At 44.1% G+C, this 22,675-nt stretch overlaps 2 protein-coding genes across 6 annotated transcripts in view; one reads left to right on the top strand and one right to left on the bottom strand.

The window, feature by feature from the left end:
• Nucleotides 1-8,328, bottom strand: part of CRK (CRK proto-oncogene, adaptor protein) — a 34,822-nt gene extending 26,494 nt beyond the window's left edge. For both annotated transcript variants that reach the window (XM_068270272.1, XM_068270273.1), the window contains exon 1: nucleotides 7,980-8,328. In XM_068270272.1, the coding sequence (XP_068126373.1) occupies nucleotides 7,980-8,193 (214 nt within the window). In that variant the 5' untranslated portion in view covers nucleotides 8,194-8,328. The remainder of the gene's footprint in view (nucleotides 1-7,979) is intronic.
• Nucleotides 1-22,675, top strand: part of MALSU1 (mitochondrial assembly of ribosomal large subunit 1) — a 53,398-nt gene that overhangs the window by 3,813 nt on the left and 26,910 nt on the right. Inside the window, exons 1-3 of one of the 4 annotated variants that reach the window (XM_068270277.1) lie at nucleotides 8,353-8,500; nucleotides 9,190-9,322; nucleotides 11,323-11,678. In XM_068270277.1, coding sequence (XP_068126378.1) covers nucleotides 11,375-11,678 — 304 coding nt within the window. In that variant the 5' untranslated portion in view covers nucleotides 8,353-8,500; nucleotides 9,190-9,322; nucleotides 11,323-11,374. Of the gene's footprint in view, nucleotides 1-8,352; nucleotides 8,501-9,189; nucleotides 9,323-11,322; nucleotides 11,679-22,675 lie in introns of those variants that run through there. The other 3 variants (XM_068270276.1, XM_068270274.1, XM_068270275.1) reach the window with 3 other exon arrangements.

Genomic DNA, 22,675 nt, shown 5'->3' with positions numbered 1-22,675 from the left:
AAAATAAGCACTACATTTGGGGCATAATAATGAGTACAATAATAGAGAGCACTAGGCTAAGGTGACAGTAAAATCAGTGGCACTGTAATAGTGGGTAGTGAAATACAGTAAACAGCCTTACCTACTTTTAAAAGACCTCGCCTCCTGCAAAATAAATGCAGGGGTACCTCGATATCAAAAAATTGTTTGCAGGGGTTCCTTGAGATCTAAAAGTTATTTGTAGGGTACAAAGGTTGAGATAGGCTGCTCTAGAGGGTTGCCAGAAATGTACAGTTTATACAGATATTTCCAGTTGTGTGCTGCATATATAAAACTGCAGCATTTAGTACAGGTCAGATTACATGGGTCTGCAACCAAGTACAGCATACAGAGGTGCCTGAACACAACAGTACACAAGGGTGTCTCCAGTAATATACATATACAGGGGTTTCCCAAAAATAGGGCAGTATATAAAGAGATGTCCCCAGGTCTGGAAGGTACACCCATAACTCCCAACCGTCCTTTTTTTTGGAGTGACAGTCCCTCATTTGGGAACCAAATCCCCGTCCCTCTTTTTTCCTCATTTGTCCCTCTTTCAGGACTGATGTACAAATCTATGTAAGTATAAGTATATGCGGTGCCACCAGAAAGGAAAATTAATTATTTACAGATATGCTGCCAGTACAGAACAGTATAAAATGTACAGAGTCACCCTTAATATTGGAAGGGATCTCTAGTGGAAAACAACAGAGTGTTGTTATTACAATATGACAGCTTACATATATGGAGGTACAGGGCTGGAACAAAATGTCACCAGCACTAGGGAACTAACATAGCTGCCCTAGTAAAGAAAGTATATACAGATGTAGAAATGCCCCCAGAGGCTAAGGTAGTACACATATACAGAGTGCTCCCAAGCACATAACAGTACATACATGCACAGAGGTGTCCCCAATACAAGAGAGTCTATACACCATTCATGACAGAGAGATGCCTCTACTATAGTACTATAGGGCAGAGTATATGCATGTGTTATCCCAGCCCTTTCACATAGCCTACAATTATAGCTAAAATTGCACAAATACTGAAGTTTACTGCTTCAGTGTTTTGGGGTTGTATAAGAGAATATTGGGAGCAACAACACCATGAAGTCCAAAGAACACACCAGGCAGGTCAGGGATAAAGTTATTGAGAAATTTAAAAGCAGGCTTAGGCTACAAAAATATTTCCAAAGCCTTGAACATCCCACGGAGCACTGTTCAAGCGATCATTCAGAAATGGGAGTATGGCACAACTGTAAACCTAGCAAGACAAGGCCGTCCACCTAAACTCACAGGCCGAACAAGGAGAGCACTGATCAGAAATGCAATCAAGAGGCCCATGGTGACTCTGGACGAGCTGCAGAGATCTACAACTCAGGTGGGGGATCTGTCCATAGGACAATTATTAGTCATGTACTGCACAAAGTTGGCCTTTATGGAAGAGTGGCAAGAAGAAATCCATTGTTAAGAGAAAAGCATAAGAAGTCCCCTTTGGAGTTTGCCACAAGCCATGTGGGGGACACCGCAAACATGTGGAAGAAGGTGCTCTGGTCAGAGGAGACCAAAATGGAACTTTCTGGCTATAATGCAAAACACTATGTGTGGCGGAAAACGAACACTGCACATCACTCTGAACACACCATCCCCACTGTCAAATATGGTGGTGTCAGCATCATGCTCTGGGTGTGCTTCTTTTCAGCAGGGACATGGAAGCTGGTCAGAGTTGATGGGAAGATGGATGGAGCCAAATACAGGGCAATCTTGGAAGAAAACCTCTTGTAGTCTGCAAAAGACTAGAGACTAGGGCAGAGGTTCACCTTCCAGCAGGACAACGACCCTAAACATAAAGCCAGGGCAACAATGGAATGGTTTAAACCAAAACATATCCATGTGATAGAATGGCCCAGTCAAAGTCCAGATCTAAATCCAATCGAGAATATGTGGCAAGATCTGAAAACTGCTGTTCAGAAACTCTGTCCATCTAATCTGACTGAGCTGGAGCTGTTTTGCAAAGAAGAATGGGCAAGGATTTCAGTCTCTAGATGTGCAAAGCTGGTAGAGACATACCCTAAAAGATTGGCAGCTGTAATTGCAGCAAAAGTTGGATGTACAAAGTATTGACTCAGGGGGCTGAATAATTACGCACACCCCACTTTGCAGTTTTTTTTTTATGTTTGGAATCATGTATGATTTTCGTTCCACTTCTCACGTGTACACCACTTTGTATTGGTCTTTCACATGGAATTCCAATAAATTATTCATGTTTGTGGCAGTAATATGACAAAACGTGGAAAACTTCAAGGGGGCCGAATACTTTTGTAAACCACTGTAGGGTCAATGCATGTTAATATAAAAAGGTGCCCCAGGTACTGGATAGTACACATAATGGATAGAACACCCGTGTTCTCCCCAGAATTTTTTTCCAGCCGGGTGGGGCGAGATAAGAGAATGCAGGGTCAGTGCTTCTGTGTGCAACTTGCTTACTGAATACGAGGTGAGCTGATGACAGCCAGATGCTCATCAAAACTAGCCGGGTGAAGCACCCAGCTAAAATAACCTAGGGAAAACGCTGGTACACTCATATTAAAGGAAACCAGATACAATAATTTTTTTTTTTTATACATACCTGGGCTCCAGCCCCATCCGCATGGATCGCTCCCATGCCGCCGTCCTCAGTCTTCTCCAGCTCTGGTACCAGGTCCCGTAACTTCAGCCAGACGCAGACAGTATGCGCAACAGAAATGCGCCCTCTACATATCTCTCCGGCAGTTGCTGGAGAGATACGTACAGAGCGCATTTCTTTTGCGTCAGACTGGTTTCGACTGGCTGAAGTTACTGGTCCCAGAGCAGGAGAAGACTGAGGACACCAGCACGGGGGCGCTGCAGGAAGTCCCAGGAATGCATAAAATGTGTTTCTTTTATCGCCTCTGGTACACTTTAAGGCCCCCGAGAACAGTATACATACAGAGGTGCCCCTTTACAACACAGCATACATATCCAGAGGTGAGACCAGTATAGTATGCATATACAGAAGTTAGCCCAGTCAGTACAATATACAAATACAGAGGCGAGCCAAGTACAGCTTAGTATACATATACAGAGTTGAGCCAATAACAGGATACAAATACAGAGTTGAGCCAAGTACAGTACACAGAGTTGAGCCATGTACAAAACATATTCACCAATTTTTCTAATTACAGGGCAGAGTACATATGCAGAGTTGTCACAAGTACATGACATTATTGTATACAGATATTTAGGGGGTTAAACTGTGGAGAACAGAGTACAAGCTATATAGGGATGTCCTCAGTACATGACATCATTTACATATTTAGAAGTTCCTCCAGTACAGAGCAGTACATACATATGCAGAGGTACCCCAGTGCAGGACAGACACACCCATACAAAGAAAGATGTAAGCAGTACAGCAAAGGGAGTGCCCCCAGTAAAAAAAATAAAGTGGAAATACACAGAGACATCACAACTAGTACAGGAAGTTTATACACACAAAAGTGGTCCCAGGATAGTGTACAAAAGTGCTGCAGTGCAGCATACAGGTGTCCCCAATACATGACAGAATGCATACATAAAGCTACCCTAGTTTAAGACAGTATACTTGTAAGCCGCTGTCAAATACAGGACACTGTATATATACATAAACTGAAACTAACACAAGAAGTATATGTATATAAAGAAAACTCACCAGTACAATACGCCACGGCAGATAAGATCATTTTAAAGCACAGGATGTTAATATTCTGCTTCCATGAATCATGAAGTAGAAACAGCGCAGATATATTTTAGGATTTGTATCAGCTGTAACAAGGATTTTCTCTTTAGCTTTACTGGCAATTTTAGAACACCTCAAGTGTTATTCTGGATCCACATCATACAATTTTTCAGCTGATCTACCTGGCCGATCGATTTAAAGCATGTCCGATCTGAGAATCGAACGATTTTTTGAGCGATTATATGACCGATTTCCGTTCGTTTCTACCGAAATCGGTCAGAAAATCACTCAAAAAATAGTTCGATTCTTAGATTGGACATGCTGGAAATAATTGATTGGCCAGGTAAAATCGGCTGAAAAATTATATGGTGTGGATCCTTCATTAAGAACCAGCTACCATTTTAAAGGGGGCCTGGCTACCAGGCATTTATCCAGCCTGATAGATTATATATATTATATGACAGTATAAACATAAATAGAATACAGATGCACACTACAGGACATAACAGAATATACAAAACAGAAATAACATTAGTACAAGATAGATATACATACACACACACACTATACATATAGAGGACAAAGATATAAGCACAGGACAGTATATACAGAACACATAGTATACTAAACACAGAGATGTCAGTACAGGGCAGTATGGGTGTCACGATACATACACAGATGTCCCCAGTAATGGACAGCAGAATAAATAAGAAGGTACCAAGCAAAGTATAAACAGATTCCAAGCAAAACACAGTATAAACAGATATTCCCAGTAGAGTACTGAGTATAATATACACCCAGTAGACTGAAGCACAGACTAAACAGGTGTGCACCTAAGCGCAGTGTACACAGGTGTCTCCAGTAAAGGCAGTACAGAGGTATCACCAGTATTTAAATTTAGGTACCAGACAGTAGATACATTTGGAGAAATATCTTTAGAATGAGAAAGTATAATCAGATATGTCACCATAAGCAGGGATCACAGTGGGGAAATCTCATGCCTTTTGCCACAATGTGAAATCTCCCTTAATGAGTGCCTATGGAAATTTGCAGTTAAGTGTAGCAATGTATGTTTTACAGAGATATCATGGTTTTGGTGACCCAGTGGGAAACCTCAGAGAAATCCTGCTAACGTGATTGGTTGCTGTATCAACCGTTCTCTAATCACAGCACTCTCTACAACTTGTGTTGTAATTGGTAATAGCAAGTACGCCCACTCTATTCGGCCAATTACAACACTTCAATTTGTAGAGGGTGCTGTGACAGGTCAACCGTTGAAACAGCAACCAATCCCATTAGAAGAATTTCCCTATGAGGTTTACCACTAAGCCACCTAAACCACACTAGCTCAAGTTTTACCGTGCTAGACTAGACTAGTTTAGGTGAGAGCAGGAACCTCATAGGGAAATTCTGCTGACATGATTGGGTGGACAGCACCTTCTCAAACTACTAAGGATTCAGATAGGCTGTAGTAAACTACGCCCACACGATTCAGCCAATCACAATGCTTTGTGCTGTCGAAGGAGCTGTGAATTCAAAACTGTTCCCTATGAGGTTTCCTACTGGGTCCCCTAAAGTTGAGTAGCACCAGTTTTGCCATGTGTGGGAAAAGAACACTAAAAGGTCACCAATGGAAAAAATGTGGCCATGATCCCTGTCTCCATATCTCTCCCCCTCTCTACTTATATGCAAACAAAAAATGCAGGATAATATACTTAAAACAGAGGTGCCAACAGCATACCATATTAGGCATATACAGTGATGGGGATTTAAACTTCAGAACTCAAATCTCTGCTGTGGTGAAATCATCCTATTTTCACCTGAAGAACATTGCAAAAATCAAGCACCTCATACCCCCAGAAGATCTGCCAACCTTAGTCCACGCCTTCATCACATCCCGACTGGACTACTGCAATGCTCTCTACACTGGCCTTCCAAAAAAGGTCTTGTACCGCCTACAGCTGATACAGAATACTGCTGTCAGACTGCTAACCAACCAACCCCGTCACTGCCACATAACACCAGTCATGCACTCCCTTCACTGGCTACCTATAGAATGGAGGGTCCTATTCAAGATCAGCCTACTGACATTTAAATCCCTGAATAATCTAGGCCCTGGATACATGAAAGATATGTTTCAGCTGCGTAGCAATCCCCACATTCTCAGATCAACAGGTTCTAATAATCTAGAGTCCACTTGGAAACTTTTGGTCCCAGAGCCTTCTGTCATGCTGCCCCTACGTTTTGGAACTCCTTACCTCAACAGATCAGTACAGCTCCATCCCTGGACATGTTTAAATCCAGACTGAAAACCCACCTGTTCAGTTTGGCATTTGCAGAAATAACTTTTGTTGTGTGAATACTTCATCCTACTAATTACTGAATCTGAGAGAGCCTAAGCGCTTTGAGTCCTATGGGAGAAAAGCGCTATAGAAATGTTATTGTATGTCCCCGGTACAGGCAAAAATATATGCAGAGGTAACAACAGTGCAGAATACTATGTATACAGGCAGTGGCGCAGCTAGACATAATGGGGCACCATAGCAAAATTTTGACCGGGCCATTATACAGTATTTATGCACTCTTGAGCAATGCCACCTTCCCCTACCTTATGAATATATTGAGCAATTGACATTCTCATAAATTGCACACTGTGTATATTCCACGAGCACTGAGACAAAGTAAGAGGGTGGAGCAACAAAGCAAAGATAATAGTGAACACATGAAGCAATATCTGGCCCCCCTCTTCTCCAGGACCCCATAATACTTAATATCGCTGCTATGGCTATTACTACATCCCTGTATACAGGTGTCAATGTCTCAGAATTATACAGAAACAAATGTAAGCTGGACAGGATAACAATCTTTGCAAAAGGTGCCACCAGTATGCATATAAAACCATGTCACCAGTACAAGATGCAATGCAGGGGTGCCACCTGTATGCATATAAAATGTCACCAGTACAGGCAGGATGATGTGCATATGCAGGGGTACCACCTGTATGCATATAACATGTCACCAGTACAAGATGATGTGCATATGCAGGGGTGCCACCTGTATGCATATAAAATGTCACCAGTACAAGATGATGTGCATATGCAGGGGTGCCACCTGTATCCATATAAAATGTCACCAGTACAGGATGATGTGCATATGCAGGGGTGCCACCTGTATCCATATAAAATGTCACCAGTTCAGGATTATGTGCATATGCAGGGGTGCCACCTGTATGCATATAAAATGTCACCAGTACAGGATGATGTGCATATGCAGGGGTGCCACCTGTATCCATATAAAATGTCACCAGTTCAGGATTATGTGCATATGCAGGGGTGCCACCTGTATGCATATAAAATGTCACCAGTACAGGATGATGTGCATATGCAGGGGTGCCACCTGTATGCATATAAAATGTCACCAGTACAGGATGATGTGCATATGCAGGGGTGCCACCTGTATGCATATAAAATGTCACCAGTACAGGATGATGTGCATATGCAGGGGTACCACCTGTATGCATATAACATGTCACCAGTACAAGATGATGTGCATATGCAGGGGTGCCACCTGTATCCATATAAAATGTCACCAGTTCAGGATTATGTGCATATGCAGGGGTGCCACCTGTATGCATATAAAATGTCACCAGCTCAAGATGATGTGCATATGCAGGGGTGCTACCTGTATGCATATAAAATGTCACCAGCTCAAGATGATGTGCATATGCAGGGGTGCCACCTGTATGCATATAAAATGTCACCAGCTCAGGATGATGTGCACATGCAGTGGTGCCACCTGTATGCATATAAAATGTCACCAGCTCAGGATGATGTGCATAAGCAGGGGTGTGGCACGAAGCGAGGACCGTGCCCGCAGCCCAGCGAGCGGGCAAGGGGACACTGATTCTACTTAAAAGGACTATATCACTTTAAATGTATGCTATTCTGTCGGGTATGCTAAAGTGTTGGAACACCGGTACTGGTGACATTTTATATGCATACAGGTGGCATGTCACCAGTACAGGATGATGTGCATATACAGGGTGCGACCAATACAGGACAGCATTCAAATACAGTGGTGACAACAGCACAGAGGCGCCAGTCTATTTGAGGTGACCCAGTACAGATAACTATCCATATACTGCTGTCAGAATGCAGCACATTAGACATATACCGACACGTCACTGGCACAGGACATTCTACATATAGAGCAGAGGCCTCCATACTCACCGCTCTGCCGGCTATTGCTGACACTGTTAATGATATAATGGGAGACTTTGGAGTTCTCGCTGACAGACAGCACGTAGTCGCCGGGGATGGTGGTGGAGTCCCGCACCAGGAAGACTCCGTGCCGCTGGCCCTGCAGCAGGGTGACCGCCTCCTGCCGGTTCTGCCTCCCCCAGTACCAGCTCGCTCGGTCCTCGGAGTCGAAATTGCCGGCCATAGCCTTTCCTCCCCTTCTTTTCGCTGCCCGGCTCTAGGCGCCAACCGACGCCGCCCGATAACACACAGCTACCGATCCCGACCTCACCAAACCCGAAATGGCGGCACAGGAAAGATCTGACCTCACCTTCCGGAAGTGCGTCAACCAGCCGCGACACGGGGCGTAGAACAAACCGCGCCGCCTGGCCGCCAGAGGTCACATGGTCCAAATAGATCTCTGCGCGGAGTGGCTGAGATGGGCTTCAGTGGTGTGGTCCCCTGCTGAGCCTATAGCACCTCATAATACTGTCAGGATGTAAAGAATATAGGTTAGCTTCTGTTTTATACTGGTGTACTAGTTTACTTTGTACAACCCTAGAAAAATACTGGTGCATAGCTCCCGACTGTCCCTCTTTAGGAGTCCTGTACCTCTTTCCTCCTCATTTGTCCCTCTTTCTATGTAAATATACAAATATTTATCTGCTAAAAAATGTTTGACTCTAAACTTTATTCTGCCCTTTACATTGATATATTACTAATTTTAAAATGTTAATATGAAGTAAAATGAACCAGGATGGAAAGGACCAGTGTGCTTTGAATTATAAAACAACATTTTTCTTATGAAATCTTTATGGTATGCATGACTAGGGGTGTGGTGGGGGCGTGATCAGGGCTGTGGCAGGGGCATGGCTTAAGTGTCCCTCTTTCTCATCTCAAAATGTTTGAAGGTATGCTGGTGTACTAGTTTACTTTGTGTAATCCTAGAATAATACTGATGTACTAGTTTACTTTGTGCAACCCTAGAATAATACTGGTGTACTAGTTTACTTTGTGCAATCCTAGACTAATACTGGTGTACTAGTTTACTTTGTGCAACCCTATAATAATACTGGTGTACTAGTTTACTTTGTGCAACCCTAGAATATCACTGTAGTACTCCTTTGCTTTGTGCATCCCTAGGATAAAACAAAATACCCTTTTTTAGACCCATCATGTTTTATCTGGATTGTTACTTCAGACAGAAACATCACCAGCCTGCACTCCACGTCCAAGTCCCGCCCATGAGGATGTTACATTGCTGATTTTTACCCCCTGCTTCAGGATTGCCATAAGCTGTCCACATGCAGTCTTCCTCTAAAACAAAAATATTGGTAAGAAATGCAAGTTTGGTGTAAACTGAGGATTATTTCTGTTTGTTTCCATGTAGATAGGAAATCATTGAAAAATCCTACATTTTCCCAAACTTTCAGGTAGCCAGTCCATAGCTCCCAACTCTTAGGCAACTAAATCCCTCTGTCCCTCTTTCTTCATCATATGTCCCTCTTTCAGGACTCATGTATAGATCTATGTAAAGATATGTTTTTCTCCTGGAAAATGTGTTTAACAGTTCCATCATTTAAATTGATATATTTGCTACAGTAGAATCTCATTATAATAAACTCTGATATAGTAAACTTCTGGATATAGTAAAATCTGTCCTCAGGTCCCAGCAAATGCATCTGTATAACTATACAATGTATGACCAATTCTCATATAGTAAACTACTTTTCCTGGTCCCTTAGAGTTTACTATAAAGGAAATCTACTGTATTTTAAAATGTTAAAATAAAGGAAAACTAATGATGATAGAGCAGACCACTGTGGCCTCAATTTTAAAACTTCATATTTCGCTTCTGAATTCTTTCTGGTATCAGTGGCCAAGGGTGTGATCAGGGGTGTGTCTTAAAATGTCCCTCTTTCTGTTGTCAAAAAGTTGGAAGGTATGACCGTCTGTATAAGGGCTGACTCACATTACCAGAGCTTTATGCATAATAAAATCTGGTATTTGTAAGAGAAAAAAAATCGCTTTTTTGAAGCCTAGACCTCAATAAGGTAAGACCTCTTACCTATTTATAGTGTGACTACTGATACCTTGGGCGCCTCCTATCCTCCCCTTAGTGTTTACAGTAGCCTCCCTAAGAGGAGGTTGCTTAGTCTTCGATCTCATTTTGAGTTAAAGACGATTTTTTATTTTGGAGCTGCGACCACCTTACCGAGCCAGGGCCGAGAGAGGATGGTACTTCCTCACATGTGCAAAATAGTGGTTGCTGGGATTGCAACCCACACTTGTGAGTATTTTGACACTTGTTTACACATTTTTCCAACACCAACCAGACAGTACTACACGAGATTGGGCTCCCAGTGTCCCTGTGTCTTTTTTCTCGCCTCCAAAGATTTACACACACACACACACTTTCCACTAAAATAAGACAGAATCTTATATTCATTCTTGCTCCAAAAGATGCATTTTATGGCTTATTTTCAGGGGCTGTATTATTTTCCCATGAAGAACAATCAGTGCTACTCTACTTTAGGTGAACCAGCAGGAAACCTCATAGGGAACAGCTGCCCATTCACAGCACCCTCTTAGAGCACAAAGCATTGTGATTGGCTGAATAGTGAGGATGTTGTTTACTAGAGCCTATTGGAAATCTAGCAGTTCGAGAGGGTGCCGTCCACCCAGCCTTGTTAGATAACTTTTTTCCTATGAGGTTTTCTGCTGGGTTCCCTAAAGTAGACTAGTGCCCATCAATCTACATTTAGTGAATTGAAAAGCTTCTGCTATGCAATGTTATGGGTGATTTTTATAAAATCATATCACTCAAGTGGGATCGCACTCATAGCATTACATTAGCAAGAGCTTTTCAAATCACAAGCGCCTAGAAATGGCTTAGTAACGTATTGCTAGTTGGTTCCAGGCCTTATTCTTGAACAAAAAAAAACATTCATTCAAATATAGACACGTCATTGCATGCTAGAACATAATTATAACTATCCAAACCCTTAATTTCATCATGGATTTATTTTGACTGTATTTCCTTTTTCAGTGTACAAAAATCTACATTTAGAGAGAGCTCAGCACTTTTCAACCCTTGTTTTGGGTTTTCCTCGGTGGAGGGTCTGTTTCTCCTGCATCCTACTGCCAATTGATTTTACTGTTTTACCTGTATATCATAGCTTCCTGGACACTATTTAATTGCCTTCTTTTATGAACTGTAAGTAGGGCTTATTTTTGGAGTATGGCTTATATAGCCAGCATTAGAGCAAATAAAACCGGTATATTGTATCTGACAGTAATGCAGTGCTGACCTGTATTGTCTTTTTCTGCATAGGGAACATCAATACAATTCACATCACTTACTGTACGCACCCGGAAGACTCAGAATGTGGGCTAATAGGGTGACTCGTTTGCTGGTACGGCGCTGCATGCCCAGAGGCTCTTGTACTGTAAATAATGAAATACAACAATTAGCATCAGCGTTTGCTGTCCTTCCACAGCATAGACCCCAGATGGCCAGTTGTGGGGTCTCATCTGTGCCTGGGGTAATGGTAGGTATCCTGCAAAAGATTCGCTCATACAGTACGTCCACTGAGGAACCTCATACTATGCACAATGGAGAACCACACCAATTACCCCCTTTGGATCCAGACAGCAGCTGGGAAGAGGAGGAGGTGGAAGTGGAGAGAGGTATGACTTTGTTTTGCTGTCAGTAAATATCATACTTTTGTCCGCTTTAAAGAGAAATCTAAAACTGGGTACACACAGAACAATTTTCCGTCAGATTGACAGATTAAACAGATAATTTCTGATCGGGAGCAATTTGGATGACTACACATGATGCAACTTCTTATCAGATCACTCGTCGATCTGAAAATTGTACCGTATGTATGAGGCTTAACGGACAACTGTAGTGAGAGGGATGTGGAGGCTGCCATATTTATTTCCTTTTAAGCAATACCAGTTGCCTGGCTATCCTGTTGATCCTCTGCCTCTAATACATTTAGCAATTGACTCTGAACAAGCATGCAGCAGATCAGGTGTTTCTGACATTATTGTCAGATCTGACAGGATTAGCTGCATGCTTGTTTCTGGTGTTATTCAGACACTTCTGCAGCCAAATAGATCAGTCGGGCTACCAGGCAACTGGTGTTGCTTAAAAGGAAATAAATATGGCAGCCTTTACATACCTCTCGCTACAGTTGTCCTTTAACCTTTGTTGAGAAACAAGCAATCCCTTAAATTAAGCTCTACAAATTGTTAGAGTTATAGGATACCTGAGGTCAGAGACATATGTTGGCTGCCATATTAATTTATTTTCAAACAGTACTGCAATGTTCTCCCTAGAATTTTTTTTTTTCAGCCGGGTGGCATTAAAAGTAGCCATGTGGGGCGCGACGGGGAAATGCAGGGCTGGCCCAAATCTGCTTACAGCATAGGAGGAGGAGGGGACTTGCTGATGTCAGCTGGATGCTCCCCAAAATTAGCCGGGTGGAGCACCTGGCTAAAAGAGCCTGGGGAGAACACTGGTACTTGTTGCCTGGCATCCCGCTGATCTTTCATGCATCAGTAGTATCTGAATCGCACACCTGAAACAAGCATGTGCCAAAGTCAGTCAAACTTGTAACACCTGATCTGTATTTGAAACAGAGGATCAGCAGGATAGCAAGGCAATATGCATTGTTAAAAGGAAATATCTATGGCAGCCCTGATATCCCTCTTAACATCAGGTGTCTTTTAATGTCACATAAAATTTGGATTTATTCACTGTGTATGTTTGACTTCAGCTGTTCATCTACTCCACACTGAGGGCTCGTTCACACTAGGGGCATTTTCAGCCTTTTTTCAAGCGCAGGTGATTTTTAAAATCAACTACAAAACGCTTGTGCAATGAATCTCTATGAGAAAGTTCGTATCAGCACGGTTTGTGCGCTGTGCATGCAGCAAAGCGGTGCCTGTACTATTTTTGGGGCGATTTTGCCTCAATGGAAGGTATAGGAAAAATGCAAACGCTCACAAAATCTCTTTGAGCAGCGATTGCGGTCACGTTTTTTTAACCACTTTGGTACCAGCAGCCTCTGCCCCCTTAAGGACAAGAGGATGCTGGTACACTAAAATGCCTCTTCCTGACGAATCGCCGCAAAAATCCACTGGTCACGCCGTTCAGTCCCTGTCGCAGGTTCCTCTATCTGCCGTCTCTATGACAGCAGAGCGCTGTGCGCCAGTCAGGAGCCGCTTTCATTGGCTCCTGTTCCTGTCCGTCAATGTAAGTCAATGGGATTGGCTTACAGTGATGACAGGGCCAGGAGCCAATGAAAAATGGCTCCTGACCTGCACACAGTGCTCTGCTGTCATAGAGACGGCAAGGCAAGTGAATTGCGGCGGGGTCAAATCGGCGAGATCGTCGGTAACGGCGGGGACGCGCGGTTAATGGGACGTTGAACCTACGTCCAGTCAGGGCCGCAGCGCTACCTGCTGGACGTAGATTCAACCTACGTCGGTCCGGATCCGGTTAAGGATAGATGCATTGTATTTATTCTTTTCCGGGTCAAAGAGTTCACTTCCTGACTTGCGTCAGGGAGTGAATTACAAAACCGCTCTAGAAAAGTACTCAGAAAAGTGCTTTTACCAGAAGTGCAGCGCGCAGTGGAGCGCCGGGAGGGGGGAAAAAAGCGCACAAAAACGTGAAACGCTTGCGTTTCCATTTTTAGGTGTAAATAAGTTCTGAGTCAGTGAATCCCTCCAGGCACTCTGTGGGGTTGTGGAAAATAAGTAACAACAGTTAGGGCCCATTCACACTAGAGTGTTTTGCCGGCGATTTTGGTTAATGGGTATTATTGCACTAGCGCTTTTAAAAAGCAAATGCAAACGTGTAGCCTGCATCATTTTCAGGCAATTTCCCGGCGATCGCGTTTAGTGCTATAGAAGCGCTACTCGCGATTGCAGAAAAATCGCTGCAGTGTCCAGTGATTTTTTTCTGCGTTAATCGCGGAAAAATCACTCCCACAAAACGTTTTGCACTTTTAGGTGTGAATGGGACTTTAATGTTCAATGCAGCTAATTACTCCTGCAGGACAGGGCAAGTACCTGCACTGCCTCTACTGAAAATTAGCACAACACAGGGTACATCATTTCACAATAAACAAATATATTCCATCATTTGAATTTTACTTTTTCCATTTTTAAATTATTACTTTCAATGTTATAAAAATAAGCTGTTGTTTGTTTGTTTGTTTTTCAAACAATCAATATTCCTCCACATTTCACTAAAACAAACAAAGATGCTCTCATTGTAAACATTAACCACTTGAGGACCACAGTCTTTCTACCCCTTAAGGACCAGGCACTTTTTTTCCATTCAGACCACTGCAGCTTTCACGGTTTATTGCTCGCTCATACAACCTACCACCTAAATGAATTTTGGCTCCTTTTCTTGTCACTAATAAAGCTTTCTTTTGGTGCTATTTGATTGCTCCTGCGATTTTTACTTTTTATTATATTCATCAAAAAAGACATGAATTTTGGCAAAAAAATGATTTTTTTAACTTTCTGTGCTGACATTTTTCAAATAAAGTAAAATTTCTGTATACATGCAGCGCGAAAAATGTGGACAAACATGTTTTTGATAAAAAAAACCCCATTCAGTGTATATTTATTGGTTTGGGTAAAAGTTATAGCGTTTACAAATTATGGTGCAAAAAGTGAATTTTCCCATTTTCAAGCATCTATGACTTTTCTGACCCCCTGTCATGTTTCATGAGGGGCTAGAATTCCAGGATAGTATAAATACCCCCCAAATGACCCCATTTTGGAAAGAAGACATCCCAAAGTATTCACTGAGAGGCATAGTGAGTTCATAGAAGATATTATTTTTTTGTCACAAGTAAGCGGAAAATGACACTTTGTGACAAAAAAAAAAAAAAAAAAAAGTTTCCATTTCTGCTAACTTGCGACAAAAAAAAATGAAATCTGCCACGGACTCACCATGCCCCTCTCTGAATACCTTGAAGTGTCTACTTTCCAAAATGGGGTCATTTGTGGGGTGTGTTTACTGTCCTAACATTTTGGGGGGTGCTAAATTGTAAGCACCCCTGTAAAGCCTAAAGGTGCTCATTGGACTTTGGACCCCTTAGCGCAGTTAGGCTGCAAAAAAGTGCCACACATGTGGTATTGCCATACTCAGTAGAAGTACTATAATGTGTTTTGGGGTGTATTTTTACACATACCCATGCTGGGTGGGAGAAATATCTCTGTAAATGACAATGTTTTCATTTTTTTTACACACAATTGTCCATTTACAGAGTTATTTCTCCCACCCAGCATGGGTATGTGTAAAAATACACCACAAAACACATTATACTACTTCTCCCGAGTACGGTGATACCACATGTGTGGCACTTTTTTGCACCCTAACTGCGCTAAAGGGCCCAAAGTCCAATGAGTACCTTTAGGATTTCACAGGTCATTTTGCGGAATTTGATTTCCAGACTACTCCTCACGGTTTAGGGCCCCTAAAATGCCAGGGCAGTATAGGAACCCCACAAATGACCCCATTTTAGAAAGAAGACACCCCAAGGTATTCCGTTAGGAGTATGGTGAGTTCATAGAAGATTTTATTTTTTGTCACAAGTTAGTGGAAAATGACACTTTGTGAAAAAAAACAATAAAAATCAATTTTCCGCTAACTTTTGACAAAAAATAAAATCTTCTACGAACTTACCATACTCCTAACGGAATACCTTGGGGTGTCTTCTTTCTAAAATGGGGTCATTTGTGGGGTTCCTATACTGCCCTGGCATTTTAGGGGCCCTAAACCGTGAGGAGTAGTCCGGAAATCAAATTCCGCAAAATGACCTGTGAAATCCTAAAGGTACTCATTGGACTTTGGGCCCTTTAGCACAGTTAGGGTGCAAAAAAGTGCCACACATGTGGTATCGCCGTACTCGGGAGAAGTAGTACAATGTGTTTTGGGGTGTATTTTTACACATACCCATGCTGAGTGGGAGAAATAACTCTGTAAATGGACAATTGTGTGTAAAAAAATCAAAAGATTGTCATTTACAGAGGTATTTCTCCCACCCAGCATGGGTATGTGTAAAAATACACCCCAAAACACATTGTACTGCTTCTCCCGAGTACGGCGATACCACATGTGTGGCACTTTTTTGCACCCTAACTGCGCTAAGGGGCCCAGAGTTCAATGAGTACCTTTAAGCTTTACAGGGGTGCTCAAAATTTAGCACCCCGCCCACTTGCCAGGACAGTTAACAAACCCCACAAATGACCCCATTTTGGAAAGAATACACGCTAAGGTATTCCATGAGGGCCATGGTGAGTTCATAGAAAATTTTATTTTTTGTCACAAGTTAGCGGAAAATGACATTTTGTGAAAAAAAAACAAAAACACAAAACCACAATTTCTGCTAACTTGTGACAAAAAATAAAACATTCTATGAACTCACCATGCACCTCACGGAATACTTTTGGGTGTCCTCTTTCCAAAATGGCATCATTCGTGGGGTCTGTCCTGGCATTTTAGGGTCTCTGCAATCATTACATGTATGGCCAGTATTAGGAGTTTCTGCTATACTCCTTATATTGGGCATAAGGGTAATGCACTGTGGGCTGAAAGGAAAAATGAACGTCAAACAATCAATCAATGTGTATGAAAAAATATCTGCCAAAAAAATTTGGAAAAAAAAAAAAAAGGAGGAAGGCGTCTTCCAGGACATAGGAGCTGCCGCCCCAAAAATCCAAACCCACCAGCTCGTATGCCCTGGCAAACCTGATTTATCCATTCACACCGATCGATGTGGATGAACAAATCATTGCCAGAGTTCTTTTTTGATACAAAGTGTTTGCCAAAGCATTTGAATCCCCAACACCACTCCTCGGCCCATATGCCTCGGCAAACGTATCTTTTTGACTGCGGAGGAGAAATCTCGTCCTGCAGCGCTGCATGCACCGACTTGTGTGTAAGCTGACAGACGCGCAATGTTCTGTCAGGATGCACCATCAGTGCTGCAGCTGGTTAGTCGTTCGCTCGGTCCACCTGGAAGGTTATTGGATGGAAAAAGGAAAAAAAACACACAAAAAAAAAACAAAAAACAGGCAAGCAGCAAAGCAATTACTTCATTAACATTAATAAAACTGAACTTTTTTAATAAAAACCTTAACATTGCAAACTAAACATTAGCTTCTTTGCTTACCTGTTTTTTGTTTTTTTTAACTTACCTCCCGAGGACAAACCTCTCCTCCCCCATGGGACAATGTGCGAAGTGCAAATCGCACAGAGTTGTGGCGAAGTACATTACGCATTTTGTCCCAAGTGAAAGGAGAGGTTTCTGGCAGCCCTGTGTATTACGCTCTCTCAAAACCAGATGTTTGGTTTCACACTGCATATTGACATATCCGGTGGGTTGAGCCCGCCGCACCGTATCGTCCAAAACAGACCTTCAGGGAATACCACAAGAGTAGCATTCGGCCTAGTAATGGACTGCGTCGCCATAGACTAACATGACTTCCGGGCCGATCGAAATTGCCACAGAAGCCACGCAGTAACGTAGGCATGCACTAGCGTTAAGTCAAGCACTTCCGGCGTAGGGGGGGGACCGCAAAGTGTGACTTTCGCTAGGCATTTTGCCCTAACGCATCGCAGCAGTGTGAAATAGCACTGAGAGACCCTTGTGTGCCTACCGCTGTGTCTGTAGTTCCCTACTCTCTAATAGTGTACCTGCTCATGGTACCTCTCAAAACACTCCCCTAGGCATAGTCCAGGCTGGTCAGGGCAGCGGGGACAATAAACAGTGGTGTCACGCCTTGTTCCAGCCCTGCTGCAGACACGACAACGTTTTCTTCGGATTCGGTGACCTGGGGTACTCGGAATCGGATAGGCGTAATGCCTTCCATGCAGCCTGCTAGTTGCATCTTGGGGTTGGGCCCGGGCACCTCCTGGATACAGGAGTTCCATAGTGATCTGTCTCTGAAATTGTAGAAACGATCCAGTTCTCCCAGCCTTACTGTAGAGAACAAAGCTGTTGTAAACTGCCAATTGAATTAAATAAAAGGACACTTTTTTTATACCAGCGCCTTGTTTTGCGGGAAAGTAAATAGGGCGCTAACCTCTGGTCATTGAAGTCCACCCCTCCCATGTTGGTATTATACTCGTGGACGACAAGGGGTTTTTCAATGACCTCAGTTCGCCGTTGAATTTGGACTGTCGTGTCTGCGTGAATGGTGGACAGAAAGTAAACGTCCCTCTTGTCCTTCCATTTCACCGCGAGCAGGTCGTCAGCACTCAATGCGGCCCTCTGCCCCCGTTGAAGTTTGGTGGTAATGAGCCGTTGGGGGAAGCCCCGGCGACTATGCCGCACGGTGCCACAGCATCGGATTCCTTCTAACTTTAAGTGCTGATACACTTGAGTAGTAATTGTCCACATAAAGATGGTACCCCTTCTGGAACAAGGATGACGCCAAGTCCCACACAACCTTTCCACTGCTCCCCAGGTAGTCAGGGCATCCGACCGGCTCCAATTTGGAGTCTTTTCCCTCATAGACCCTAAAATAAGATGTATAGCCTGTGGCTCTTTCACAGAGCTTATACAGTTTCACCCCATACCGGGCGCGCTTGCTTGGGATGTACTGTTTGATGCCAAGGTGCCCGGTAAAACGTATGAGGGACTCATCTACACAGATTTGCTGTTCAGGGGTATAAGCATCTGCAAATTTTGATGACAGGTGGTCTATGAGGGGCCGAATTTTGTGGAGCCGGTCAAAAGCAGGGTGGTCACTTTCATGACAGGTTTCATCATCATTGAAGTGCAGGAAGCGCAGGATGTTCTCAAATCGTGTCCTGGACATGGCAGCAGAGTACAAGGGAACATGTTGTGATGGGTCTGTAGACCAATAAGACCGCAACACATTTTGTTTGATTTGTCCCATGTTTAAGAGAAGGCCCAAAAAAATTTTAAGTTCGGAAACTTGGACTGGTTTCCACCGAAATGGCTGGGCAAGGAAGACATTCGGATTGGCGGTTAGAAATTGTGTGGCTTTACGGTTGGTCTCTGCCACGACTAGGTCTAAGAGATCCTGGGTGATGAACAGATAAAAAAAGTCTAGGGGCGATCCTAGATTATCTGTCATCACCTGGACTCCAGACTGGGCGGCGAAAGGGGGCAGTACGGGTGCGGCGGTATCAGGGGATTGCCAATTTGGATTTGCCAGCACCTCTGGTAAACTAGGGGTAGTACGGGCCCGTGTACTTGATGGCTGCGACTGGGGTGTTACTACACGTGCCACCGAACCAGTTTCAACTTCCACGCTGGTGCTCGCCACTTCACCAGGGTGTACGGAAGTACTGGTTCTAGGTCCAGGAGATGCTGTGCTGCCTGCCCCACCATGAAATCTCAGACCAGCACGAGCACCACTCTGCTGCCCTTGAGGCTGATCCTGCGCCACCTGCAGTCCAACGACATGGGGTGTGGTACGCCTGGCTCTAGCCGGGACCTCAACCTCGTCATCACTATCGGTCAGTGAGCCACTGCTCAATTCAGGTACAAACTCTGACCCAGATGATTCGTCGAATGGTTCGTCCCAATCGTCCTCATCCGACTGGGCCATGTACCTGAGAACCTCATCATCGGAATACCCCTTTCTTGCCATGGTGGACTGCTAAATTTAGGGGGTATTCCTCTGAGACTACCCAGAAAAAAGAGCACCTACTTAGCGAAAGGGAGTATTTGAGCGGTAGAAAGCTGTGATCACTGAGTTTTGATTAAAAAAAAATCAAAACTGATGTTTACAGTGCACAGCTAGTGTACAGTGGTTTTTGCAGTGATCAGAAAAAAAAATTCTGTCACTGCGGTGGGGTGGGCTGAACGCAAGTGCAGGCGAACGATCAGACCTGATCGGGCAAACACTGCGTTTTTTAGTGGATCCTAGTGACCCTAATAGATCTGACTGCGATCAGTAATGATCACTTACAGATACTATATAGTAACAATGTTGATTAGCGACAGTGATGACGCTAATTAGTGACTGTGGTGCAGTGGGCTGAGCACTAACTGACACTAACAAAGGGGCCTAGCTAACTGGCCTCACTGCTAACACTAGTGATACTAAAAAAGTGACAGTTTCCACTGATCACTGTTTTTAGATCACTAGGATAGTGACAGGGGGGTGGTGGCGAGTGGGGAATCAGAAGCAATCACAGGCCAATCACGGGACAATCAAAGCCAATCACAGGCCAATCACGGGACAATCACGGGACAATCACAGGCCAATCACGGGACAATCACAGGCCAATCACGGGACAATCACAGGCCAATCACAGGGCAATCACAGGGCAATCACAGGACAATCAAAGCAAATCACAGGGCAATCGCGGGACAATCAAAGCCAATCACGGGACAATCAAAGCCAATCACAGCCAATCACTGGACAATCACAGGGCAATCACGGGACAATCACAGGCCAATCACGGGACAATCACAGGCCAATCACGGGACAATCACAGGCCAATCACGGGCCAATCACAGGCCAATCACGGGACAGTCACAGGCCAATCACGGGCCAATCACAGGCCAATCACGGGACAATCAAATACAATGACAGCACAATGAAATACAATGACAGCACAATCAAATACAATGCACTGGGAAGGTGATTGGGGGGGGGGGGGGGGGGGTCTGAGGGCGATCTGAGGGTGAGGGGGGTTGATTAGGTGCCTGCACGGGGCAGATTGGGTCCTGATCTGATGGGTGGCAGACACAGGGGGTGACCGATGGGAGGTCAGTGAGTGATTACAGGGGAGAATAGATGTAAACAATGCACTGGGGAGGTTATCAGGGGGGGGTCTGAGGACAATCTGGGGGTCTGGGTGGGTGATCAGGTGCCCCCAAGGGACAGTTTAGGGTCTGCTCTGATGGGTGGTGGTGACAAGGGGTGATAGAAAAGTGAGAGACAGGTGATAGACAGGTGGTCAGTGGGTGAGGCAGATTTATACAGTATACAGGGGTGGGGGGCTGGGGGGGGGGTCTGGGGGGATCTGATGGTAGGGGGGGGGTGATCAAGGGACCCTAGGGGGCAGTTAGGGACCTAATCTACAGATCAGCGTCGGCAGATAGTGGCAGGGGGTGATTGATGGGTTTATTAGGGGGTGCTTGGGTGTACACAGGGGCGTGCTGGGGTGGTCAGGGGGGGTCCTGAGGGCTGGGGTGGGTGATCGGGGGTCTGTGGGTGCAAAAAACCTGTTTGCTGCTCTCACTACAGGGCTGCCTCCTCCTCGGACGATCCGTGCGAAGCTGCGTGCAGAGGAGGAGGAGGCAGCCTGTATAATACACTTTGTCATGTAAACAAAGTGTATTATACATTTCTATTGGCCAGATCGTAAATTTAAACCCCGCCGGCGCTGCTAATTGGCCGGCGGGGTATCGGGCAAGGTGGGCGGGGCCTACCGCCGCGGGGAGCGCGCGTCATAGATGACGCGATCGCTCCCCGTACACGCCTTAAGGACCCGCCGCCGTCAGGCGTATTGCGGTCCTTAAGGCATCCACTTTGCCGCCGCCCATGGGCTGTGGGCGGTCGGCAAGTGGTTAAGGCAGGGAACACACTTGACTGTTTTCGTGCGCGTTTTCTGCACAGAAAAACTGAGAACTTATGTTAATCAATGGGATAGTTCACACTTAATATGATGTTTGTGCGCAGAAAAAAAACTGACATTCTGCATCATGATTCTTCACATTTTGTCAGTTTTCTCTATCAGTTACATCAGCTGGTGTGAAAAAACGCGCACGTTTTTCTGCATAGGAACACACTTGGTGTGCAGAAAAAGTATGCAGAAAAACGCGCGCAGAAAACTGAAAGACAAGTGTGTTCCCTGCCTAAGGGGAATCCGAGGTGAGAGGGATATAGAGGCTGCCATATTTATTACTTTTTAAACAATACCAGTTGCCTGGCTGTCCTGCAGATCATGTGTTTCTAATACTTTTAGACATAGACCCTGAACAAGCATGCAGCAGACCAGGTACTCTGATATGCTTGTTCCAGGGTTTTGACTTAGACACGACTTATGGCATGCAATGTTTACAAGGAAATAAATGTTGCAGCCTCCATATCCCTCTCACATCCCGGTCTAATTACTTTGTACAGCGCTGCGATCTACAGCAGCGGCAACTTCACAGATTGTGATCGGTTTGATGCTGAAATCGATTCACAATCTGTTTGCAGTAAAGGCAGACATACGATCCCTCTCTGATCAGATTCGATCAGAGAGGGATCTATCTGTTGGTCGATCTGATGGCAAATCGACCAGTGTATGGCCACCTTAAGTGTATGGCCACCTTAAATCTAAAGAACAGAGATATATTTGATTGCTATCTTAAAGTGCGTCTTGCGCTACATAAAAAAGCAGACTGAATAAAAATGACAAAATTAACATTAGTATAAGTCTTCTGCAAAAGTGAAGGGCTAATTTGCTTATAATGCTACTTCATGTTTACGCTATATTTATCAGGACAGATATCTGTTTCTCTTTAACAATTGACAGAAATTGAGTTGAACATCTGAGTTCAGCATGGACAGGAGAGGTCTAGGCTAGTCGAGATATTATATGGTCACGCACAGCATTTCAGTAGGATCCTGTATCAGAAAGGAATGTATTTGTGAAATATTTTTAGTAGAGAATGACA

The sequence above is a fragment of the Hyperolius riggenbachi genome, chromosome 2, assembly GCF_040937935.1.
Source record: "Hyperolius riggenbachi isolate aHypRig1 chromosome 2, aHypRig1.pri, whole genome shotgun sequence".
In the NCBI taxonomy this organism is placed as follows: domain Eukaryota; kingdom Metazoa; phylum Chordata; class Amphibia; order Anura; family Hyperoliidae; genus Hyperolius; species Hyperolius riggenbachi.
The sequence above is the reverse complement of the archived record's forward strand: the minus strand, read 5'-3'. Positions and strand labels throughout refer to the sequence as shown.